General features: G+C 42.7%; 1 protein-coding gene across 2 annotated transcripts; it reads right to left on the reverse strand.

Moving 5' to 3' along the window:
* Nucleotides 1-270: 270 nt before the first annotated feature.
* CS (citrate synthase) lies at nucleotides 271-25,602 on the reverse strand. Of its 2 annotated transcripts, none has more exons than XM_019669128.1 (11): nucleotides 25,377-25,602; nucleotides 12,294-12,344; nucleotides 11,182-11,289; nucleotides 10,382-10,447; nucleotides 9,487-9,618; nucleotides 9,045-9,233; nucleotides 3,913-4,112; nucleotides 2,794-2,923; nucleotides 2,572-2,673; nucleotides 2,157-2,366; nucleotides 271-1,849 (listed from the first exon to the last, which is right to left on the reverse strand). In XM_019669128.1, exons 1-11 carry the CDS (start codon nucleotides 25,416-25,418, stop codon nucleotides 1,679-1,681), a joined length of 1,401 nt encoding a protein of 466 aa, XP_019524673.1. In that variant the 5' UTR covers nucleotides 25,419-25,602; the 3' UTR covers nucleotides 271-1,678. The 2 variants fall into 2 exon arrangements, with proteins under 2 accessions (XP_019524673.1, XP_019524674.1); XM_019669129.1 differs by lacking the exon at nucleotides 25,377-25,602 and adding an exon at nucleotides 25,178-25,228 and having other exon boundaries at nucleotides 1,623-1,849.
* Between the last annotated feature and the right edge of the window lie 1,234 nt (nucleotides 25,603-26,836).

Here is a 26,836-nt window from a genome sequence, read left to right on the forward strand (position 1 = left end):
GTCACATAAACAGTTGTGAGGTCTCAGCTATAATCCTTGAGTGTTCTATCCAACAAAATTAGGAAGGATGGGGACTAAGGGTCAAGGGCTTCTAACCTTGAGGAAAGACAGAAATCCTGTCTTCACTTTAGGGTAAAGGAATGCCAAACCTGCCTAAAGATAAAGGGATGCACATGACAACTTATAACCCACTTAAGTCCAGGATCTTGCCAGCCAGATTCTTTACCTTGTAACAGATTCTTCCAGGCCTTATTTAATAGCAGGCTCAAGCATTGTTAATAAAAACATTTATTTTGCATTTTATACAGAACAACCTGAAGTCTGCATCATGACAAGTTACGCAGGGGTTTACAGACAGTGTGTCCATCTCAACAGCGTGGTTCTGGGGATTGGGTTCCACACAAACACAGGCAGGAGTTGTGAGGGAGGAAGGGGCACAGCAGGAGTGTATTTCAATCCTTTCTTAAAGAAAAGACAGTAGAGCATTCTGAGTCACTGGAAACCTGTGCAGATGAGGCTTCTAAAACAAACACTGTACTGTGAGCTCTTAGGGAAGGGCAGCATAAGAACCTTGATAAATAAAGGGATATTTTCTTGTGGCAGGGGATTGAGGAGGGAGGGTTACTATTTTTAATGCCCCTAGCCCCAGGACCTGTTATTCAAAGGAAACCAGGTCTAATCTAAATCATTTCCCTGCTCAAAAAGAGGTGCTAGTACCCCTGGGACCAGACCATGAAGCTATGCTGATCTTTCCCAAGTACCTATTCTATGGCCCACAGCATACTAAAATAAAGGGGAGGAAAAAGGTCAGAGGGTAGTGGCTTGTGTTCTGTGGAAGTAAAAAGTTTAGTTCACATTAAGCACTGATAAAGCCAAATGACTGGGAAAGTGGTACATACAACCTGCTGAAGGAGTTCTCTAGTAGGGACGAAGAGGGAAAGGTCCAGAGCATCCTCAGCTTGAGGAGCAGCAGGTATAGAAAATCTCAAAGGAGGTATTGAAGTAGTGGGGAATAGAATACTCCCAGATCTTAATTTTCATGGGATAATTTTTAAAAAATAAATAAAACACTGGTGCCAGTAACAACAAATGCCATGGCCTTTATGGTCACCTGGTAGCATAAAAAAATGCCAAAGCATGTCCAGCTAACCAATAGATCTTGCTAGAAGTGTCTGTGCACATTGGAGAGGGCAATGGGGCTCGGTACAGCTGGCAATCCAACATGATTCCTATGGAAACAGAAGGGGCAGAGTCCTGGTTTGCTGACCTATTTGAGGGCTGGGCAGAGTGGAACCAAAAGCTCCAAAGTGACTGAAGATTTTCTGCAATCAGCTTTGACCCAGGGAAAGAGGAGCCAGATTCTCCCTCTAGAGATGGGGGGGGGGGGGGGGGGGGGGGCCGACGACCAGACCTAACACACACCACATGCATTAGTCCTGGTCATCCTGCAGTTGATGGGCAACTCTTACCAGGCAGGGGAAAGGAGCTGGTTAGGGAAGAAGGGGTCACTTTTTATCTTTCAAAATCTTAATTTGTATTTTAACCTCAAACTTATTATCAGTGCCTCAGATACAATTTAATTTTAAGTCTTTAAAAGTCCCCTGAACAAAACAAAAGTATACTTTTTTTTTTTTTTAAAGCTCCCTCACTTTCTGGTAGTTTCCCCCAGTCTCCAGTTTTACCCTGACTTAGAGTCCACAAACTTCATCAGACCATCTGTGCTCATGGACTTGGGCCTCTCTAGAGGGAAGCCTAGGGCTCGGCTCCAGATGAGCTGTGCCAGTACACCCAATGCTCGTGACACCCCGAACAGGACTGTGTAGTAATTCATCTCCGTCATGCCATAGTACTGTAAGATAAAAGAAAAAAAACATTCTGTTAAAGGCCCAGAGGTCGAGGCATACACAAATCCAGGATGACAGAAACCTTAACCCAGTCAACCTTAAACAGAAATGACACTGGGAAAAGTATAGTGATTGGGATTCTGAAAAGAGTACTACCCTTTTCCTCCTGTACATACCTGCCCCACCATATGCAACTTTATCAAAAGGGTAAGGAAAGAGGTAGAAGAGTCCCTGCTCTCACTTGGGAATTGATTCTGTGCATGGCAGAGAGTAGCAAGGTTTGGTTCAAACTAGAGGGAAAGCAGGACTCACCTGGAGCAGCACGCCACTATGCGCATCTACATTGGGCCAAGGATTCTTGGCCTTGCCCTGCTCTAAGAGGACATTGGGCACAATCTTGTACAGCTGAGCAACCAGCTTAAACATGGGGTCTTGAGGCAGATGTTTCAGAGCAAATTCTCGCTGACAGGTATATCGTGGATCAGTCTTCCTTAGTACTGCATGGCCATAGCCTGGGACAACCTGGAAAGAGTGAGGGTAAAAAAGGCATTTGTATTTTCAGGTAGAAATTCTTGTCTTTTCTAAATTCTTCAGGGTAGACAAAAGGAAAAAACAAAACTAAAACTCCTCTAATTTAGGGACCTCTTCTCATTCTTTTCTCCTTAATTCTTCCAAATTGCAACTTGAGTCTTGGCTTCTTTCCTAGCTACTAAGCAACTCTGCTTACCCGTCCTGAGTTGAGTGTGTTCCAGATGTAGTCTCGTAACTTCTCATCTGACACATCTTTGCCAACTTCCTTCTGTAGATGTGTCAGCCAAACAAGCACTTCCTACGGGTAAGGTTTGAGAAATAAAAGTGTCAATACATATGCTAGGAGAGAACACCAAGGTCAGAAACAAAAGCATGGGACTAAGAAAAACATGGAGCAGGAAAAGAAAAATAGTCTTACCTGATTTGCCAGTCCATGTAGGGGCCCTGCCAGCCCATTCATGGCTGCTGCAAAAGACAGGTAGGGGTCTGAAAGGGCACTGCCCACCAAGTGGCTGGTATGGGCACTTACATTGCCACCTTCATGGTCACTGTGGGGAAATAAGAAAGGAGAATCAAGGCTAAGAAAAAGGAGAAAAAAAGGGCAGATTATGGAAACACGTCTCTTGTTGTTCTCGTATTTGTCACACTAACCTCATTATGGGCTCACACCAGCCTATAGCCAGTCAGTTATACATAAGCTCTTGTAAGAGATGTCCCAATCTCACTACTGGTCTTTGTTCACTGATCCACAGAGTTGGAGAGGTTACTGGCTGATGATGCCTGTGCGCCAAGCTCCCTGACTCTCACTCCCAATTTAATAAGCAATGGCCAGAAGAGGGAGCTCTTGGAAAGCTAAAGGACAACTTAATGTGAGCAGCTCAGTACCTTTTCCCAACTAGAAGCACTATCTTGTTCTCGGTGTGGTTATGGTCATTTCCCAAAACTCTTGACCTTCTTTACAAGACCCCTTTCTTGCCCTGTATCATCTCTTGTGCTGTGTTTCCATCACCTTGCTGCCTACCACCTATTCCCAGAAAATGAGGCTGTTAAGGAGCTTTTCTTAAAATTTCCCGTCAGGGGCCAGCCAAGTGGCGCTTTGGTTAAGAGTTGGCTTGGAACGCCAGCTCTGAGCAGCAGGGCCCCATTCAGATCCCACATGGGTGCCAGTGATGCTGCGCCTTCTACAGCTAAGATGGTGAACAACAGCTCAACCTGGAGCTGGGCTGCCGTTGAGTCGCCAACAACAGCATAGGCTGCAATGGGGCTGGCTGGCAGCTGGAGTGAGCTTTCCTGAACTGCTGAGAGCGAACTTCTAATGGCCGGCGAGTGACTGCCTGACCCAGGAAGAGCGCAATGATGATACCAACATGGGCCAGTGAAGCGACGTCCTCCACAACTAGACTGAAGAACAAAAGGACAGCAACTTGTCTGTTCCCCTTCCCTGATTCCCCAACACTGTTCCCCCTCCCCCAATAAAATCTTAAAAAAAAAAAAAATTTCCTGTCAATCCAGGCTATGGTTGCTGGGTCTAGCTCACCTATGGATGGTGAGGTACAAGCGCATTAGCTCAGTAAACTGAGGATCAGTATAGCCTAACATGTTGGTGAAATTGTGGGACCAGTCCAGCTTAGAGTCAATGGCTCCAATACTGCTGCCCTCACGGTAGAGATTCCGGTAGATCTTTGCCGCAACACAGGGTAGCTTTGCGATCAGATCCATACAGTCTTCATAAATCAACTGAGAAAAATGAAGAAACAGAAAAAGATTTATCAGCAAAGAATTAGGCAGGGATACAATTTGTTCTCCATGGATTGGGCTATTTGGATTGATGGTTATATACTGGGTGGTTCTATATGAACATAACAACAATAACCATTTAACTTAATAACTATTATGACCCAGGCACTGCACTAAATGATTTACGTATACTATCTCATGTACATAAGACGTTATTCCCAATTTTTTTACAATTTTACAAAATATATAATGACCTCCATTTTACAGATGAAGGAACTGAAGCTCAGAGCATTCAGTTAAAAGCCGTGGCCAAGTGGCTCAGTTGGTTAAGAGCTGCTCAAGAGCGCGAGCTCTGAACAATAGGGCCACCGGTTTGATTCCTGGCCCAAGCTGAGCTGCCAACAGGTGGCAGGATGGCTCAGCTAAAAAAAAAAACCAAAACCAAAACAAAAGCCTAAGTCAAAATTTGAACCCTTATATACTTAATCATGATCTTTCCTGCTACATAACTTTGTATTCAATAAGTATGCTATTAGGTTTTAACAATTCTATGTTCATCTTTCAAAGAAAATTCACCATATATGCCAAGGGTCAAACAGCAGCATTCAACTGTTAGTTAACAGCAATGGCTTCCATTTTTTAAGCACTTACTATAACAGGTACTGTGCTAGACTTATATATTTCTTTTTTTACAGTAATCCTGTAAGGTAATATATCCATCATTTTACAAATGTGGACATTAGGGCTTGGCCAGGTTAAGTAACTTACACAAGGTTACCCCACTCAGCTAATAAGCATCAATCATCTAGCTTAAACAATTAACTCATGGCCACACTGGTTTCACCTATATTCTTACTTTCCCAAATTATTTGGAGATAATGCCAGACATCATATATTTCAACATGTAAATATTATTTAAATATTTATAATGTATCTCTAAAAGATAAAGGCCCTTCATAAACAAAATCACAAAACCATTAGCCCATTAAAAAAAAATTTAACAAATCCTCAGTATCACTAAATATATGCTCAAATTTCCATGATTATACCCCCCTGCGCCCCATTCATTTGATTCAGGACTGAAAATAGCCCACAGTACAATTGTCTGATATGTCTTTGAAGTCTCAATTTAAATTCCCTCTTATGCTCTCCTTTTTAAAAATCTGCTATTTGTGGAAAATTGGATCACTTATTCTGTAGAACTTCCCATACATTTTGCTGGGTATATACTTGTGATGTCATTTAACATGTTCCTCTGTCCACTAATTTCCTATAAAATAAAAGTTAGATACAGAGGCTTGACCAATTCAGGTTCTTTTTTTTTTTTAGCAAGACTATTTGATAAATAGTGTTATGTTCATTTATTAAGAGAAGCATATAATATCTATGTTATCTCTTTTTGTGATGTTAATAATAGCCTGCTCAACTTTTATGTCTCAGTTTTATCTTCCCAAGGGGGTTTTAAGTCCCTTCAAAAAAGGGACAGGGTTTTAGTACATATATATTTTTAAAGTAACTTCACAAAAATCTGCTTTTATCCACAGTTCCATGTACATAGAAGGCAGGGAACAAATACTTGCTGACTGATATTACATAGTGCTATCCTAGCTAGCTAATTGGCTAAATGCTCCTTTAAGTCCTGAGATCTCAGTAGTTCTGTGGGAACAAACAGCAACATTTATACTAACTAGCCTAAATTAATCCCTATGAAGTCAGGAATACTCAATTGCACAGGGAATTTTATCAAAGCCACCAGGATTCAGTGAGAATTAAAATTAAAATTAAAAAGCTACCCAAAGCAAGAACTACTTAGCTAATACTTGCAAGTTATCAAATTATTTAAATGACGATCACATTATTAACTATACCTCCTTACAGATTTACATACCCCAAGGAAGTAGGTTACTTCCAGAGGCCTGCATCAAGGAAACGCAGTTCTAAGGGACCTGGATTCATTAGCAGAATGCCAAGAACAGGATCCTGGGCTAGGCAAACTGGTATCTGTGGAGTATATACTAACTTTCAAAATCACTTGCAGAACTACAAAAAGGAGATTGTTTCAACTTCTACCAGTGAGAATGAAGTTTATAAAGCAACAAGTGTCAAACTAGGTATGACACAGTGTGGGATTCTTAGCCTGCTTTTTGTAGTGGTCAATGCTTTACAGTCAAAAACAAAACAAAACAGCAACAAAACTGTGGCAGAAAACTCCTGCTTATTCTTTCTTTAATAAGCTAAGGCTGAAGTGCTGTTTAGTTACTTATACCAACTCATTCTTCATCTATAAAGCCTTGGAAAAAAGGTGTTAAAATATGTCACCATCACAACAGTCTGGAATAAAGGTAACAAAACTGACCATCATCATCATTGTGAGCCACCATTTCTATTGCTAAGAAAATTCTGACCAAGTAGATAGCTATCAATAATACTAAGACGACATAGGAAAAAAAGAGAGCCAGTATTAATGGTGAAGAGACCTTAGAGTGAAGCAAACTCAAATGTGAATCTTGTCTCTACCGCTTACTAGCTGTAGGACCTTAGGTAAGCTTCTCAATTTCTCTCTAACCCTCAGTTTTCCCATTCAGTAACAATGGGAATAACAAATAACATCTACCTCACAGGGTTTTCCTGAGGATTAAATCAGAAAATGAACACTTAAGCATAATATTTGGCATGTTTTCAAGAGTTGTTAGGTGTTAGGATAAAATGATCTTATTATAAACAGCTTTAAAACCTACATATAACATTTACAGGCGTTACAAAAGGTGACATTATTAGCAAAATTATCAGCTATTTTGTAAATTTTACTCAGCTCAGCAAAGGCTACTTCACAAACAGCCGGTTACATCATAGTAACCTGATCATGAGTGAAGTTAAGCCAAATACATAGAGATCTAACTCTTTCAACTCAAGAGATTACACTATTTAAAGTCATGTTAACTGTTATGGAAGAAATGTTGTAGGCAGAAGATCATCCTCTTGACGTATATGTAAACAAGGAAAGGTGAACTGAAGATTCCAGTAAAGACTCAGATCACATATAAACTAAACATAAACATTTTAAACAGAAATAACCAGCTGGATGCTGTCATGTAATTCTTAAATAGCCCATGGTTAAATTAACCAAGACAGAAAACTGAACTGAAAGAGCATGTCTGACCTTTAAGAGAGTTACAAAATGTAGCAGCAAAAGAGCACCAACCTCTACTAAAGCACTGAACTTACTGGTGTTCATTTTTGTGTAGTGTGAATTTATTAGACATATATCCTAAGGCTGGCAAATGTATCAGTACTGCTTATACTCTCCAAAAGATTGGCAAAGTCCTGAAATATAACATGTTTACTTCAAGACAGCCACCCTCAGGTGACATCTCGCAAACAGATGATGGCAGAACAATCAATCAATGGCTGTACATTGAAATGGAGGCAACAGAAAGCAGATGCTTTCAACAGAAAGACGAATCACATATTTCAGTGATTCAATAAAGGACAGTGTGAAGCAATGCAGCATGTTTAGATGTTTGGGAAATATAGGCATCTATTATAAAGTAAGAAGAAGCTGTTTTCTCCCCTTCTCATGACAGTCAAGACAACAGCATTCAAAGTAGTTAACAGGCACTTTTAACTACAGCCTTTTAGGGGGTCAATTTCTAAATAATGAGTTTTAAAACAGAAGAACTGTAGGTCTTGATTTAACCTTTTGTGTTGTGGTGACCCACACAGATAACAATTACTTGAACAGCATTTAAAGAAGAAAATGAAAAGGAATATATTCAGGTCATACGATATTTTGAATCTGCTGGTGTACAGCTCTAGAATGTATAATATATTCTGCACATTCCAATACCTTCCTCCTCAATGCCAACCAGACTGATATCAATTCCAAACTCCCAACCCCTTCCCCCAACAGCAAACATAGTTCTCTGTACACAGTTGGCATCAAATGAATACTGACCAGCCAAAAGAAGCAGGATTTGCCAAAATCCCAACAGGATTTCATCAGACCAGTGGGCCATGCTATGGCCCACAGACCATCCTGTGCCTTGCATCATAATGAACTCTTTGGGGCCTTCTTGGCGGTTGGCATCTTCTGGTCAAAAATCATTTAGTCTACCTGCTTTGCAAAAAAGAAACTCTTCTGTTCCTATACTACCTGTCTCTGAATAAGAAATAAAAGAAAATAAGATGTCCTGTAAACCTAGCCTGAAAATCTGTATTTTATCCAGTGTTTGTATGTCGTGTATTGGAAAGAGGATGGAAGGAAATTATATAGTATGCATTGGGACAAGGCACAACAGTCTTTTCCTACTACAACTACAGAGTACAAACTATTACAGTCGCATTTCATTTTCAGAAAATAAAGCTCAGTATTCTGGATCCTACTTTCAGGATACTAACCACCCTTCTGTTCCTGACAGGTATCTTGAGTGGGCTAGTCCAGAACTGTGGCTGATTAGACTAGGCCTCCTAGACTCCAGAGTTGCCTTAGCTGCCATTCACACCCAACCTGTAAGATTTCTCAAGGTCCTCCTTATTTGAAGAAGACAAGTAGGAGATGGGACCCTTTGGGGCTAGTGGTGAGACTATTTAGTGAAATCTGCCTCAGGAACCCTGCAGTTAAGTAACATCCTTTTCAATGTTCCAATAGCCCTGTGTACATCCATTACAGCAGGGTTACTGAATTATAATTTCTTTTTTACATGTACATCATCCTAACCAAACCAATAACCTTGGTGACAGAAAGCATGCTCCATTTATCTTTGTAATCCCCAAGACTGACAAAAAGCAAGTCTACAATAAAAATTTGTTAAATGAGTTTCTGGTATACATAACTCAGAGAAGTAAATTTCCTAAAGATTCTACATTCTTTCTTCCTTCACACTCAAGTCCTTTGAATCCCTATTGCACGTCGATCACACCAAAATTTCCTACCTCCCAGTACTTGGTTCGGTTGACACCCTCTGCATATGCTCGGGCAAAGTTACTTTCACTGTTGAGGGCTGTAATGGCTGCACTGAGCTGAGACATGGGGTGTAGATTGGTGGGAAAGTTGTCCAGCATGGTGACCACATGGGAAGGCAGAGCTGCCCTCTTTGCCCACTCTTTTGAGAGCCAAGATACCTGTGGAAAAGGAGACACTGCTCAAACTAGGAAACGGGAAAAAAAAAAAAACTTAAAAGACAGTGACATCTGAGTAGAGAAAATCCAAAAGAATTCAACCCAATCCACTTATACAGAACTTTGCTCTGACTCCTTCCCCTCACTGCACAGCTCTATAAACTACCACCCACAGCCAGATCAGGATTAAGTATCTGAGATTAGAGAAAGGTCAAGAAGGAGGGGAATGAGAAAGGCTAATGTCCTTAGGCTTTACCTGTTCTTCTGTTGGGACTTGTCCAGTTACCAGCAGCCAAAATAAACCCTCTGGCAGGGGTTCTTCCCCACCCTTAGCCTTGGGCAGCAGTTTCTGGCATTCGGGTATACTATAGCCTCGAAAGCGAATGCCCTTGAAGGAGAAGAGTAAGAATTACAACTCTTAAATGTATTAGTCTGGAAATCCCATAATTGACCTGGTCAGACTCTTATCAGACATTTCAACAAGTTAAAATAGAACTTTTAAAGCTTAAATCTTCAGGGCCGGCCTTGGCGTGATGGTTAAGAACTGGCTTGGGACGCCAGAGGGCCCCGGTTCGGATCCCACATATGAGGGCCAGTGACACTGCCCTCTGCAGCTAAGATGGTGAATGGCAGCTCAACCTGGGGCTGGGCTGCTGTCGGCTGCTGTGGGTTGCTGGCGACGTAGGCTGCCATAAGCTACAGTGAGCGGCCAGCAGCCGCCGTGAGCTGCCGTCCAGAGGCCAGCGACTGATCTGCCTTGCCCGGGAAGAGCACAATGATAGTGCCAGCTTGGGCCACTGAAGCAACATCCTCTACAACTAGACTAAAGAACAAAACAACAGCAACTTGTCTGTTCCCCTTCCCCGGATTCCCCAGCGCTGTTCCCCTCCCCCAACTCCCCAATAAAATCCTAAAAAAAAAAGGTTAAATCTTCACATAACTTACATCTGCGCTTTGTACTTTTGGTTTTAGTAGTTGATGTGTTAAAAACGTAAATGTATTTTCCAGTTATTCCATACGTACCTATTTTCTACCTTCCAAAATATAACGCTAGGTGCTTTATTTTGTTCTCTTTATTCTCACTGGTCTAAACCACGGTGTTCACAATAGTCAGTAAATGCAACAATTATTAGTGATTGACATGATCTTACCTCCTCAGGATCAAGAACTGATGTTTCATATACCAATCCCTTCATGCCCCTCATGCCACCATACATCTGAAGAAAAGAATAGGATGTAACTAATAGAATAATTCAGGCTACAGCCTGTTTGTGCTTCACGGAATCTGGGAGTGATAATTATCTCTGATTTGCAAGACTTCATTTGGGGAAGATTTCTGAGTAGTTAACTTACTATAGTATGGAACTTTGCAAGAAGATTGCTAATGCTGGAAATTAAGTTTTTAAGTTGAGAAATCACTATCTTTATTTGATGCTTCTGCCTCTGTCTGCTTCCTTTTCTTACTGAATTTTTTCTCCTGCCCATTCCCACAACCAAAGGAAACAGAATGGGATCTATTACAGGGGAAGGAGATAGAGACCATTGGCTAAACACTGCTGCGGAATTATCATCTGAGCTGCTCAGACTCTCAGAGCTGGAGAAGAAGCCATCCTAAAGCTGTTCTAGAGGGCCTGCTAGAGCTGTAGTTTAACTGGACAGTCAGTCAGGAAGGCATCAAATCAAAGACAGACAGCCCTGGCCCAAAAGCTGAGGGTTTGGGAAGAGGAATAAAAATTTCATTCATCCCTCCCATAGGTGAATTAAGTTAGGTTCAACTATTAAATTTATAGAGAAGAATGGTCTAATTTCGAATGAACATCCTTAAGCATCAACATTTCCTTGTATGGCACAAAATGCTTTTGAATAATCAGTGAAAAGAACAGGTCTATTGTTAAAGCACATTACAGGGCTGCTTTTTCCAGCCCAAACCCCACAGCCCTTACCACCTTACCATGTCCACAGTGATCTGGCCCACCACCGTCTTGCCATGTTGCTGCTTGAAGGTCTTAATTCTGGCCTGCTCTTTAGGTATCAGGTTAGCCAATACATCTTTCAAATTCTAAAAAGAGAATTACAGAGGCTAAGTGATGGCCAAAATGTTGATTAGATTTCCTGCAAAGTATGTACATTAAGACTATTTTTTAGAATTTGGCTTTCTCTATCTGCCAGGGAAGACTGGTCAATTACTCTGTGCAGATAAGGTTAAAAGAATTAGGCAGAAGGAGAGGGAAATAGGGAGTTGTTTTAACAGGTACAGAGTTTCAATTTGGGAAGATGAAAATGTTCTAGAGATAGTGGGGATGGTTGTACAACAATGTGAATGTTCTTAATGCCACTGAACTAATATGACTAAAATGGTAAATTTTATGTGATGTATATTTTACCACAATTAAAAGATTAGGCAAAAATATTTGATATTCCCATCTCACTACACTACTGAGTAAATTATTTCTTAAAGAGTAGTAACAACTTGGGCCGGCCGAGTGGCACGATGGTTAAGAACTGGCTTGAGACACCAGAGGGCCCCGGTTCGGATCCCACATATGAGGGCCAGTGACACTGCCCTCCACAGCTAAGATGCTGAACAACAGCTCAACCTGGAGCTGGGCTGCCGTGAGTTGCCAACGACGGCGTAGGCTGCAGCCCCTGCTGCAGTGGGTTGCCATGGGCTACCATATGTAGCCAGCAGCCAGCATGAGCGGCCAGCAGCCACAGTGAGCGGCCGTCCAGAAGCCGGCGACTGATCTGCCTTGCCAAAGAAGAGCACAATGATGGTGCCAACTTGGGCCAGTGAAGCAACGTCCTCCACAACTAGACTGAAGAACAAAAGGACAGCAACTTGTCTGTTCCCCTTCCCCCAATTCCCCAGCACTGTTCCCATCCCCCCAATTCCCCAATAAAAATCTTAAAAAAAAAAAAAGAGTAGTAACAACAATATCAATAATAATGGACACCTTCAGGAGACAGGATAATGAATAGCCTGGGTGACAGCCAAACCACCCCCCAGCACCATCCTCAGTCAGGCTGCCTCAATGATTCTCCATCCTCTTTTCCAAACCTTACCGTGGAGGAAGCACTGGCATGCCGGGCAGCAAGAACAAGACAGGATGCATTCTGCAAAGAAAACACAAATATTTAGACAATAGTTACTCCTCTCTCCTATATATTACTAAGGAATGACAGTGACTCAGCCTCTCTCTCTTCACCTTAGCCTGTAAGGACAGTTTGACATAAGAAAGCTGTAAGGTCCTGAGCAGCTTGGAAGGAGTGACCAAGCTGGAGGCAGCAGTAGGTTTAGCTCTGCTTCTTGCATCCAGAACTTCACTAGCATTCCCAGAAGAGAGACTCTTTCCCACCATCTGGGTTCCAGGGCTGGGCTTTGTTCAGCACAGAGGAAAGGTCAGAAAGGCAGTTGTTACAGAGGACTCAGTCCATCCCAATCTAGCTGCCAATAGTTCTGAGTGACGCTGAGAAAAGTAAATGAGGAAACTGATCAACTACTGTATTTTGCTGTGTATCATGCACTCTGTGTATAATGCACACCCAAACTTTGGCCCAAACTTTCAGGGAAAAAAATCTTTCATTTTTAATTTTTAATTCAAAAATTAAAAAAATTTTTTTAAAAGATTTTTATTGGGGAATTGGGGGGATGGGAACAGTGCTGGGGAATTGGGGGAAGGGGAACAGATAAGTTGCTGTCGTTTTTGTTCTTCAGACTAGTTGTGGAGGACGTTGCTTCACTGGTCCAAGTTGGCACCATCATTGCACTCTTCCCGGGCGAGGCAGATCAGTTGCCAGCTTCTGGATGGCCGCTCACTGCAGCTGCTGGCTGCTCACTGCAGCTGCTGGCTACACACGGTAGCCCATGGTAGTCCATGGCAGCCCACTGCAGCAGGGGCTGCAGCCCACGCTGTCGCAGGCGACTCACGGCAGCCCAGCTCCAGGTTGAGCTGTTGTTCAGCATCTTAGCTGTGGAGGGCAGTGTCACTGGCCCTCATATGTGGGATCCGAACCGGGGCCCTCTGGCGTCCCAAGCCAGTTCTTAACCATCGCGCCACGCGGCCGGCCCAATTCAAATTTTTATTGGTTTATATTTAGGTACTTGTTTTTTGTATTATAAAGGAATTTTAGCATATCTTCTAACATATTATGGTACAAGAAATTTTATGTAACAAATAATTACAAAACACAAGAACAGATACAAGGTACAAGAAATTTTATGTACTGGTATGGGCCGGGAGAGTGGCCAAGTTGGTTAAGAGTTGGCTTGAGATGCCACCTCTAAGCAGCAGGGCCCCGGTTAGGATCCACATGAGGGCCAGTGATGCTACGCCCTCTATAGCTAAGATGGTGAACAACAGCTCAAACTGGAGCTGGGCTGCTGTGAGTCGCCAGTGACAGCATAGGCTGCAGTGGGGCTGGCTGCAGCTGGCGTTCCTGTCGTGGGCTGCCTTGAGTTGCTGTCCAATGGCCAGTGAGCGACTGCCTCACCTGGGAAGAGCACAATGATAACACCAACATGGGCCAGTGAAGCGACGTCCTCCACAACTAGACTGAAGAACAAAAGAACAGCAACTTGTCTGTTCCCCTTCCCCGATTCCCCAACGCTGTTCCCCTCCCCCAATTCCCCAATAAAATCTTAAGAAAAAAAAAAGAAATTTTATGTACTGGTAAAAAATTTATGATAGTTGCACATCATAGAAGGCCAAGAGCTCTTCGTCATTGCAAGTTTGTTGTAAGTTCAACAAAACTGATTTATCGTATTCCGGAGTATTATTTTGTGTACAGATATGGTTATTGATTTCTAGAGTTACACTTTTAACTCATAAGCATAAATAAAAGAATTAAAAATATGTATATAGATATGGAATTAGTACTACCCATATATAATGTGCATCCTTATTTTTCCCTCACAAGCTTGGGCAAAAAAGGGCACATTACACACAGCAAAATATGGTACTTAACCCTGCTGGTAAGATCTCTCCAGCACCTAGTCTTCTGGCAACACTTTAACCTCTCCAGTGAGTCTAGGAGAGCCCATAGGCAGAGGCAGATTTTTACAACACTACTTCAAATGCTCCTGGTAAAAGCACAGAGAAGACCGAACATCGACAAAAAACAACTGACAACAACAGCAATGGAAACTAGAAAACTGGAACATCTTCAAAGTGTTGAGACAATAAGCTAGGGGAGGAAAATGCCTTAAAGGGAGTGAAGTAAAGACATTTTAGACAACCAAAGCTGAGAGTTTATCACCTATACACTTGCACCCCAAGGAATTTTTAAAGATACACTTCAGGAAGAAAATTATCCAGAAAGATAGGTCTGAGATTCAAGAAGGCTACCCCTCACTACAAAGATAAGTGTAGCTAGCCTACGTTTTTCTGTTTAGAGATTGTGTTTTCCCGAAAGAAAAACAACTTTCTATATTGCTGAGTTGCAACACAAAGTTCAACACTGCCATTGAAAAAGATGACCAATTATACTACAGTAGCACCCTCTTATCCATGGTTTTGCTCATCATGGTTTCAGTTAACTATGGCCCGAAAATATTAAACAGAAAATTCCAGAAATAAACAATGCATAAGTTTCAAATTGGATGTCGTTCTTAGGAGCCTGATGAAATCTCCCACTGTCCTGCTGCGTCCCACTGGGACGTGAATCATCCCTTTATGCAGTGTATGTACCCACACTGTACATGCTCCCACGCATTAGTCACTTAGTAGCTGGCTGTTACTAGATCGACTGTCAAGGTATTGCAGTGCTTGTGTTCAAGTAACCCCTATTTTACTTAATAATTGCCCCAAAGCATAAGAGTAGTGATGCTGGCAATTCAGGTGTGCCAAAGAGAAGCCATAAAGTACTTCAGGTGAAAAGGTGAGTATAGTATAATAAAATATTTGGAGATCACATTCACATAACTTTTATAACAGTATATTGTTCTAATTGTTCTATTTTATTATTAGTTATTGTTGTTAATCTTACTGTGCCTAATATAGAAATTAAACTCATATGAGTAAGTATATATGTACAGAGAATAAATATAGTATATACAGGGTTTGGTACTACTGCAGTTTCAGGCATTCACTGGGTGTCTTGAAACATCCCCCGTAGATAAGGGGAGACTACTGTACTAACTAGCTATAAGGGTTTAGACAAGGAGATTAGCTTTTCTGCACAAGATTATTTTGATGATAAAATGAGAGTGAAAGTAAGCCCCCGTTTCCTCATCTATGTGTTGCCCACTATACAACTCACAGGGTTATCTTGTGATAATTAACATACAATGGATATGAAAGCACTTTGCAAACATAAACTAAAAAGAACATGAATGAACTCTCTCCCTCTCTCTCTCAGAGGAAGTCTACAAATTTTCTCCTTTTGCCAAAAGGCCAGAGATACCTCTTCTAGTAACTATTGTATTGCTGTCTGGTTGCACTGAAAATCATTTGAACCAGTGATACTATATAAATTCCAAAGAGCTACATGCTTAGGGTGAGGGTTCAGTAGGGCCTGAGGCCTTTTAGACTTTAAAACCCCTCTTTCTGCTGGAGCAGGGCAAAGTTACTTTCACTGTTGAGGACTGTTATGGCTGCACTGAGCTGAGATATGGCGTAAGATTAAAAAAGGAAGAGACCCTTCCGAAAAAGGTTATTTAAAAAAGAATCAAGCCGCCAGCAGCCCGTGTGAGCGGCCAGCAGCCACAGTGAGCGGCCGTCCAGAAGCTGGCAACAGATCTGCTTCGCCTGGGAAGAGCGCAATGATGGTGCCAACTTGGGCCAGTGAAGCAACGTCCTCCACAACTAGACTGAAGAAAAAAAAGGACAGCAACTTGTCTGTTCCCCTTCCCCAATTCCCCAGCGCTGTTCCCATACCCCCAATTCCCCAATAAAAAAATCTTAAAAAAAAAAAAAAAGAATGAAGCCAAAGCTAAATTCAGAGAACACAGGCAAGCTAGAACGTCCCTAAAGCAGAGGAAGCACCTCAATTTATTAACATGAGCTGTCCTTAACTCCTTTAACTTCCTAAAGCAGCGGTTCTCAATCTTCCTAATGCCGCGACCCCTTAATACGGTTCCTCATGTTGTGGTGACCCCCAACCATAAAATTATTTTCGTTGCTACTCTATATCTGTAATTTTGCTACTGTTATGAATCCTCATGTAAGTATCTTTGTTTTCCAATGGTCTTAGGCGAACCCTGTGAAAGGGTCGTTCGACCCCCCCCCCAAAGGGGTCGCGACCCACAGGTTGAGAACCGCTGTTCTAAAGAGTCTCCTCTAGTTCACTGAAGACCATTTGGACAAGCAGCAGCACAAAAAGCCCTTTAGCCTCTTCACCCTAAAAGAGGTAAATCGGAGCTGCACCCAGCACTAAAGAAATAAATTTGCCTATTCTTACTAGTCACCTAAAAGTGGACAAGAGAAAACATGTGAATTCATGTGTTTCACATTTACAATGTGAAAACATGTAAGTTCAAACTATTGTTCTACAGAGCTAACCATGTTCAAGTTTTCCCATGCTTCATGATCCCACAGATCCCCTATTATATAGGCCCCATCTCCCAGAGACAACTTCAGCCCTGCAGCAGACCTTTTAACTGTGGGTCGCTGCGGTGGCTTGGTTGTTATTTTTAAAGAGGCAATAGGGAAACATACCTGAGAGAAGAAAGAAATTGAAATATCTCCATAATAATAATTTTCCTTTTCTAAACCACCTTTAAGTTTCTATAAGCTGGCTGCATCATTGGCAAGAGGAAGGATTATAAAAATAATTTAAAGTTAAATCTTAGGCAAAACAAAAACCAAAAAACCTATATAAGCTCAACAGACAGAATGACAGTCCAGAGCTTAAGATGAAAATGGAAATTCCCTCAGGTTAGAGGTATTCCTTCCACCAATATGAACATAAAACAAAACAAAAAACAGTTTTTTCCCCCTTGTGAAAGAACAGCTAAAATCAATGAGGTGCCCTCTCCTTTTACTTCATTTAAGATTAAAACAGAACAAAATTAAACAAAAACAAAAGAGGAAATCAGAAAGAAAAGGGTTGAAGGTCATTAACAAGGCTGTAAGAATGCAACATCATTTAAGGGATTAGATGGGTCATGACTGCTGATTAGTCATTTCTCAGATCTGTTTATATGAATGCTACTTTAAATGAATAGTTAGGAAAGAGGAACTTGGAACTAAACTATTACTCCACCTCCACAATCAGCCACGTCTTAATTTCCTTTGTAGAGAGAGACTCTGTCATTTAATGAGAAGCCTCAGGAATAAAAAGAGCTGATTTCACTTGTCCCTAATCTCCATCAGCAACACTTCTTAGCCAGATGCCAAATTGCAAAGCAATGCGAATTTGTAGAGCTTGGCTATGTAGCTATAAGATATAAAGCTAGTATATTGTTTCAACTACACTTCTCTGCCGTTTCCTGGCTGTGTGGACCCTAGCCAAGTCATTTATCTTTTTGTGCCTTAGTTTCCTTACCTGTAAAATGGGAACAATAATAGAACCTACCTCAAAGGATTGCTCTGAGGATTAAGTCAATATTTACAAAGCACTTAAAACCATGTCTGGCATATAGCATGTGCTTTGTATTTGTTATACAATAAATATATAAAACAAAATAGCATGGCCACTTTCTCACACCCTTCAGTGTCAAGATTAGTCATATTTTTAGCTAACCCTGCAGCTTAGGAAAACATTTTAAAAATCAGGAAGGTTTTTTTTTTTTGAAGATTTTATTGGGGAATCGGGGAAGGGGAACAGACAAGTTGTTGTCCTTTTGCTCTTCAATCTAGTTGTCGAGGACGTTGCTTCACTGGCCCATGTTGGTATTATCATTGCGCTCTTCCCGGGTGAGGCAGTCGCTCGCCGGCCATTGGATGGCTGCTCACGGCGGCTCATGGCAGCTCACAAAAGCTCACGCCAGCTGCCGGCCAGCCCCACTGCAGCCCACCCCGTTGCTGGCGACTCACGGTAGCCCAGCTCCAGGTCGAGCTGTTGTTCACCATCTTAGCTGTAGAGGGCGCAGCGTCACTGGCCCTCATGTGGGATCCGAACTGGGGTCCTGCTGCTCAGAACTGGCGTCCCAAGCCAACTCTTAACCAATGTGCCACTCAGCCGGCCCAAAAAAATCAGGAAGGTTTTAAAGTTGGCAATTCATTGATATGACCACTCAAAAGGCTAGAACAGCAAAACTTTAGTGAGGACAACTTTACCTAATGATGTAGAAAACAGCACAGGATTTGAAATTAGGACTGGAAATCTGGGTTCTAGCCCCAGCTCCATTACTAAACAACTGCGACATCCAAAGCCAAACAACTAACTGTTTCCCTTTTCCTTTCTATATTTAGGATAACACTCAAGCTACTTAGCTCAAAGTCTAATTCTAAGGCTCCAATAAAAACATATGTAAAGTACTTGAAAGCCTTGCTATTTAAAACATGACTGCTTAGCCAGCAGCATTAGCATTACTTGGAAATTGTTAGAAATGCACAATCTTGGGTCTCACCTCAGACCTATGGAATCCAAGTCTGCTGTTTAACAAGCTCATTAGGTGAATCATATCATCAATAAAGTTGAAAACACACCCATAGTCTCAAGTGTCAGGCAAGGGAGTGGGAGTAGAAGGGTAGAATGTAAAGAACCTGGGATGTGGAGTGATCAAAGATCAAGTCGTAAATCCAGGTCCTGCCACTATCTTGCTGTGTGATTTCCCTTAGCTATAAGACCTAACTTCTGTGGGGGAGGAAGGAGTTTCTTCTGCTCTCCTAGGTTTTTTTCAGCTAATCAATAATTACTTCTACATGAGATAGATTAACAAGAGAAAATAACCCATTTTAATATATAAGTAGTATACACGGGAACCCCACATACAGGAGAGGTTCAAAGACAGAAAAGAAAAATGAGGTATATATGACATTTTGAGCTAAGGATCACCTTGGGACTTCAGAGGGAAGAAAGTATGGTAAATGGAACAGACGTTCAGTAATGAGAAGTTTGCCCTGTCATAAAAAGTCATTTCTGGTGATAATCATTATGGGCAAGGCCCCTAATTTAAATTCTTTAAGGGACAAGTAAAAGTTTCTCATGAGCCTACAGGATCTTGATTGTCTCCAGCTCAAAATAATTCACATGCCCAAGTAGCACATTCTGGGAGGCCTGCTGTGAACCTCTACACTTTTAAGTCTCACTTTTCACAATTCTAAATTGGTAATAATAAAGCCAATTTCAGGGTAGACAAGTAGACTATATAAAATCATTTGCATGAAAGCATCTAGAACAGTGCCTTCCGCATAGCTGAGTTCAATAAGTATTTGTTTCTTAGAACTGTGTTAGTGTATTACCTACCACCTCAAGTGTCACAACACTTTCCTAGAGTGGGATCCCAGGAATGAGGCAGTCAAGCCGGAGGAAGGGATGAGTGGATAATTCCCTCTAGCTGTAGAATAGGAAACAAAGCCCCAATTTCCTTTTTAAGGGCCTCCTGACCAGGTGGGAAGGAGTCAGGGAGAGGAAATAAATTTAACAGCAATCTCCACCAGCACAGCAAATGACTCTTACACAGGAAATGCTGGAGGACCCAAGGCCACACCTCATTTCATCTACTCCCTGACTGCCAAAGAAAGCCACTGAATAGCTTTGTACAGTACAAGCAGGCTATAGTCACTGATGGGACAGGCAGATTACAAACCTCTGAGTCATCCTTTTCACCTCCCAGCTCTTCCCCCAATTTTGGAAGTGTGGCAGCTAACTGGGCTTTTGGCTTCTGGGTGCATGCCATGTGTAGAGTGTACCCTACTGGAACAGCAGCTGTCAGGTGAATCGGAGTCACCTCACTCAACAGGTTAGCTCTTTCTTAGGGAAATGGAGAGAGCTGCTTCCCAACACAGGACCTGACTCACAATGTCTGACAGCCAGGATTCGCTACAGGGTGGGGATGGGGGTATAATCACTAAGAGGCTTTTTCAAACCTGCTGCCATCCTTGCAAGAACTCTTCTCGTGAGTCTGCTATTACTGACAGAAGTGGGCTGTAGCTCTCAAATGTGCTAGGATGAAAAAATATAAAAGAATCTCTATCTTAGGGCCAGCCAAGTGGCTCAGTTGATTAAGAGTTGGCTTAAGAGCGTGAGCTCTGAGCAACAGGGCCTCTGGTTTGATTCCCACATGGGCCAATGATGCTGTGCCTGAGCTGAGCTGTCGCTGCCAACAGGTGGCAGGATGGCTCAGCTGGTGTAACAACAAAATTGCCTGTTTGATGGTGGGCTACGCCCACCCGCAACTAAGACTGAACTCAGCACCTTGAGCTGAGCTGCTGCCCCGATGGCTCAGTGGATAGAGTGTGCGCTCTTAACAACAAGGCTGCCAGGTTCGACTCCCGCACAGAATGGTGGCTATGCCCATCCACACACAACTAAGACTGAACTTAGCACCTTGAGCTGAGCTGCCAACTGGATGGCTCAGTGGAGAGTGTGCGCTCTCAACAAGGTTGCCAGGTTTGACTCCCGCACGGGATGGTGGCTACACCCACCCGCAACTAAGACTGAACACAGCACCTTGAGCTTAGGGGTCACGAGCTGCCGATGGGAAGCCAGATGGCAACTGGTGCCCTCCACAACAAAGACTGAAGAACAACAACTTGGCTGGTCCCCTCCCCCAATTCCCCAATAAAATCTTAAAAAAAAAAAAAATCTGTACCTTAAAGGGCCAAGGGAGGGAAAGGACTAATAGCACATGCAGGAAATTCTGCCAAAGACTTGCCTATAATACTTAGGGTATTGGCCAAATCGCTTACCAAAATTCAATTAAAATGACTCCCTTCTTCACCAATTATGGCAACCATAGAATCCTACTTGGATAAGCACCTATTCAATAATGTGGTTATTTCCCTATTACTCCTCTTAGCCTACCACTGTCATTGCTCCACATCAAGGACCCTTGCTCTACAAGGAAAAAGCGAAAATTTTCTTTGACTCTCTCCACCCTAGGCACATTCAGAACATATCCTGCCACACATCCAAGAACTCCAAGATTAAAAGCTTGAGAGAAATGCTCCTGATTTTAATAAAGCCCTTGTCCTTCATCAAGTAAGAGACCAGAGCTTGTTAAGCCAGCAGAACTGGCTTAGTTAAAGCAGCAAACATAATGCACTAATAACTGTTGGGAAAAATCTTGTGCTACAAAGGCTTCCGGTGCAGAAGGAACAACAACTTGAATTAAGGGGAAAAAAAAGAACACGCACAAGACAAAGGCTCCTCTTTCCCCAGAACCAGGTCAGAGAACTAAAGCCATTTAACATCTGTGTTTCACAATGGTAATAGTGGAAGTCGGCCTGCACTACTCTGTCTGGCCACTTACTAGCATGAGCAGAGTAATCAGATTTCATATTTTGACCCCTTTCATACTTACAAGGAATTTCCTTTAAAATTCTACCTGTCATTTCCTAATAGACTCTTCCCTAAAGGTTTGCTGACCATTCAGTGAGGAAGACCACAAATGACACCAAATCAGCCTTTGAAAAGAATCAAGAGTCCTAATTTTCCTTAGGAGCCAAGAAAAATCCTTACTGTTCTTAAATATTTGCTGAACACCTACTTAATATGTGCGCACTAAGAGTACACTAGTGAATAAAGTATATAGGGTCTGTCACCTTAATACTTTCTCAGGAACTACAAACTGTTCCCTCACTTCTACGAAAAGTTCTTACAAGTTTTGGGGTGGCCGGTTAGCTCAACTGGTTAGAGCATGGTGTTAATAACACCAAGGTTGCCAGTTCGATCCCTGCATGGGCCACTGTGAGCTGTGCCCTCTTTAAAATAATAAATAATAAAAGTTCTTACAAGTTTTAGCTCCTAACACTTTGCTAGAGGTATTTACAAGAAACTTTTCCTAACGTATTTGAAAAAAAGACCTATTGCAGAAAGACAAACCCAGAGAAAATAGCCTACAATGGACTAAAATAGTCACTTTTGAAATTAATTTTTAAAATAATCACTAATCCTGAAAAAAAAAAAAAAGAAAAATGCCCAAACACTCAAAGTTTCATATATACATTCAATAACGCTGCAAACAAAAAGGACTGCATGTAGTTTACTGGCCCAACAGAAAAGGACTACCAAGCATTGCCAGTCAATTACTTGAAAAAAAAATATACATGTTTCCAGATCCCACCCCACCTTTGCTGAATGAGAATCTGAAGGTAGGATTCACGAATGTGCAATATGAACAAGCATCCCAGGTGATGATGCCTACTGTGAACTTACAGACCTTTTTAAAATAGTATGTTAAAAGAAATACAAGGATCTAAGGAGTATGAGTAATTGAAGGAAGAACTGAAAGGCAGTCAGGCCCTAAGAAAGATCTATGCTAAAGTTGCCTCACTACTGTTTTAAATTTTACATCCCACTCCACTCTGTCACATAAAGCAGTGCAACAGGGCAAAAGGAATTACTGTGTAGCTTTAGAAAGATCCACCAAGTCTGGTTTCCTGCCTTCTGCCCACTTGGATTTTAGGATTCTAAGAACCAGGAATACCAGCCTTCCCTTCTCTGATTATCTACTTCACCTTGCTGCTTCCCCACACCCATGCGTTCACCTGCTACCAATCTAAAGGCCGCTAGGAAGAACAGGTGCACTCATCCCATCACTAGTACATGAGGCATTACCTTTTTCATCTTTGGTCCATTTAGTAAGCATCAAGGAGTTGCCACTGGGTAGGCTAATAATCAAAGTGAAGGTACAGAGATTTCAGCACTTGCCTTTAATCAGCACTTGGCTTTAAGCCTAAGTAATATTTCACAGGACAAAACTGACTCACTTTGGTTGAACCCAATTTCAAACTAGGATTTATATAGAAGATGTTGTGCAATGGTATAGGTCTGCAATAAAGGAATCATGGGAATTAATTTACGTGTCTTGAAAAAGTCTAAAAATAATCTAGAAATACTTTTGGATTGATTTACTCAAAGTTAGCAAACACCCAAGCTTAGAGAAGCAATACTCAATGGCAAAGGAAGTAACTAGGGTTGGTTTGTCACACTGGCGTTAAGAGTCCAGAAGTGAACTGGTGGCCCTATTCCAATTCCCAGCCCAAATCCAAACCCAGATCACCTGTGAAAAGATAGTATGTACACCACAAACCTAAGCCACCAACAGCTAATAATAAAGCCACTGTTTTGTATGAATTCATTTGGATAAACAAGAAGTCAAACAATAGAAATGCTCTTATAAGTCTCTCTCTCCTACTCAGGTGTTCATTAAATTATCTGTGCGTAGGGTGAAACGATAGAATGACTAACACCTGTGTCTCCTAGCAAGGTTAAAAAAAACTTTCTTCTCAGAAAAGTGAAACTATATCTGACCTTGAGAATCAAAGTGGTAGAGGTCAGTTCTTCCAGGTCAGAAGACTATTTTTGCCTTCTAAAGCCTACCTTAAAGGCAAAAGTAAAATCAAGTACCAAGTAAGCTGCAGGCTCTGGAAAGCTCAGGCAGGTACTAACAATGCTGACAAACTAAAAGGCTTCTTGGTATCCTGGTCATTCTGCTTAGAACTCTGGAAATTTTCAGTCCTGAGTTTGTTGGGCTTTGCTACTTTTTAAGGGTCAAAAGCCTTGTAATGGCTTCCAATTTACAGGTTTCTGGGATCGACCGGTCCATTTCTAACAGAAAAGTAAACAAAATAAAAATGATACAATTATCTAGCCTGTCACCCTAAAAACTTTCTGAGCTTCCCCAGAAGCTTAAGAGACAAAATAAATTCAAAAGGTAAATTCTAAAGCCTTTTTCAAATTCATTGCAGGGTTAGACTATCTGGTCTGGGTTAGCAGCTCTGCAGTGAGCTAATTATGGTGTCCCCTCTTCTGCCAAAACACTATCTAGAACTTGCTTCATTTCCCAAGAGGATTCCTTACCCTGTGGTTCCCTGGCAGCAGGAGAAAAAACAGTCAAGTAAGACAAGTATGTCCCAAATGATTAGCCTCCATCCACCTAGTAAAAATCTTACAGGCTTCACCTTATCTGCCAACCATGCAAGCCAAAACTATTCTAAGACTTTCCTTTCCTTCAGGTGCTGGCAGCTTTAATCCGTCTGCAGAAAAGTAATAAGTTCTTTGCAGGTGTCACTATCACTTTTGGGACTGTCCCTGCTTGGATTAGAGGGCTGGGACTCCCTCGGCACTGCCGTTTCTCTGTTTAAAGGGCCAAGTTATACAGAGACAAAAGTACTGGCAATTTGAAATTGAAAGCACCATTACCTGCAACAATACTCCTATGAACCAAAAGTCAACAAAAATCAAGTAAAGGGCCCCCAAAATGAGCGGAATCTCTCCTGGGTTGATTAGGAGCAACAGCAAAACCAGGATGGATCTAGTAGTAGGATTGGTCATGTGACCTTGGGGTTACTATCTCCTGCCCAGTATCTTCACTTAATGGCATGCAGTTGGGAGAAACAATCCTGGTTCTTTCTCCAATAACATGTAACAATCACGCAGATTTGAAAGGGGCGCTCGACTCCACCCAAACCCTCCTATATAAAAAGTAAGTGCAAAAGTCCCAAGGACAAAGAGGACCCGAGTCCCACTCCTCTAGCAGGAACTGCTATGGTTTGGTCACTAAAGGCTTAAATAATTGGGTTGCAGAAATGGAAAACACAGTTCAGAAATTGACAAGACCCTCCCTACAAAACAGAAGCCGAAATTAACCACCGATCCAGCTCTGGCCCAGGTAGAGTGAGCACGTCTGTTCATGTTGCCACTCCTCTCACCCCCGACCTTCCTCCAAACAAGCTCTTTTCCTAACTCCGATGGAACACAGCACCTGTGTTCTCCACCGGCGGCTCATTTTTCCACGAACACGCATCACCCTCCTACACCCTAAACATGCGGGGTGACAGTTGGGTCCGGCCTCCCCACCCACCCAATACCGCACGCCGAGAGCAGGCAGCGCTCACTTCTCCCCCAGGGGCCGGAAAGCCAGCGTAGCACATGGCCCGAGAAGCTCTATGCAAAACTGGCGGCCAGCCAAGCACAGGGCCCCTTTAAGGCGCGCTGGGGTGCGTATCTGTAGGGGAGGGAGACCCCGGAGCTTGAGGGCCCGCGGTCGCCTCAGCCCCACCCTGGGACGGCGCGCTCCCTCCTTCAGTTGCTCACCTTGGCTCCGAAGAGCCGGGCTGCCGCAGTGAGTAAAGCCATGCCGGGCAAACTCAGGGATCTGGAGGGAAGGGAAGGAGGGGAGAAAGCTGCGGCAGGAACGAGTGCCGCCGCCGCTGCACCAGAGGCCGCGCCGACGGGTGGACAAGGTTGAAAGGAGGCGGCCAAGGGAAAGGGTAGACGAACCGGCGGCGGCGCCCAGCCCGAGGTCCTCAGCGAGGCCCCGCCTACTGCCCGGAACCCGCTTTCGCCCCTCTCAGGGAACTCGCCCTGGGCTCGGCCATTGGTCCAGTTTGGAGGTGGGGGCGGGACCTGAGCCGTTGACAGCAGTTGTGGCGGGGAAGATTGGACCGCTGGTTAGGCCAATTCAGGGTGGATCCGGGCGGGGGGGATGGGAGGAGGAGCGTGTAGGTGACTAGGTATTTGCCTGAGAACTCAGTTAACTTTCTTCTTAGGCTTTTTCCTTAAGACATTCAGGGTTAGTTCTGAGGTGAATATTTGCAAAAAAGCTTCAAGGACTTCGACCTTTGAAGGTCCTCGGGAGCTAACCCCTTAATATACTATCACAGCAACTGATAATTTCCCGCTTCTCCTAACCCCTTTGGCATGCTTTCTGGAATGTCTTTGGTCAATGACTTAATGGCCATAGAGGTGACATCAGACAGGCTATGATGCCAGAGTTAGCCATTTGGTGGAGATCACTTGAGGTAAGCAGAGTCCATTTTATTATAAATTCTAACAGACAGCAATATGTGGAGAAGGAAAGCAAAGGCAGGAGCATGAATATCCACTGCTCTTTGTGGCCTGTCAGTTCTGGGTCTAGTGCCAGGAAATCCAAGTCTTACAAATGCCCTCAGAATATGGATGTTTCCAGCACAGGCCAGAGCCTCTGTGTCCTGGGCATCAGTCTCACTACAAATCCAGTCATGTAACCCCATACAGCCAACCCACCCCACATCTTGCTTTATGGTCAGGAGCTGCAGACCGAACCCTCATCCAAACTCAGGCATTAGGCAACCCTCCCTTTTTGTCACATCACTCTCTTTACTCCCATAGGATCTCTGGACCCCTTCTCCTACTTGGCTATCTTTTATGCACCCTTATCCTGTGCTCCCCAGAGATCATTAAATGAACCATGGCACTAAAGTGATCTTCCACACCACTCTTGACTAACTCCTCTGGGCAGACAAGACCTGAGGACCTTTCCATTACCCTAAACCTATCACTGTCATTGACCCAAGGGCAGAGGGGAACTGACTCAAGGACCAGGGCATCTTATCTACAAACCCAAGCCCCAAGTGAACAGTCCTCTTATCTCCTCACATAGCAGTAACAAGTTTCAGAGGTCTCAGTACCATCTAAGCCAGGTTTAGATAGACCTAGTTTATAGCTTGGACTTGGAAAAAGAGAAAGAAAACTACCATTTTCTCTTGCCAAGTTTCCTCGTACCCAGCTTCACA

This window comes from Hipposideros armiger, unplaced genomic scaffold, assembly GCF_001890085.2.
Source record: "Hipposideros armiger isolate ML-2016 unplaced genomic scaffold, ASM189008v1 scaffold_548, whole genome shotgun sequence".
Classification (NCBI taxonomy): Eukaryota; Metazoa; Chordata; class Mammalia; order Chiroptera; family Hipposideridae; genus Hipposideros; species Hipposideros armiger.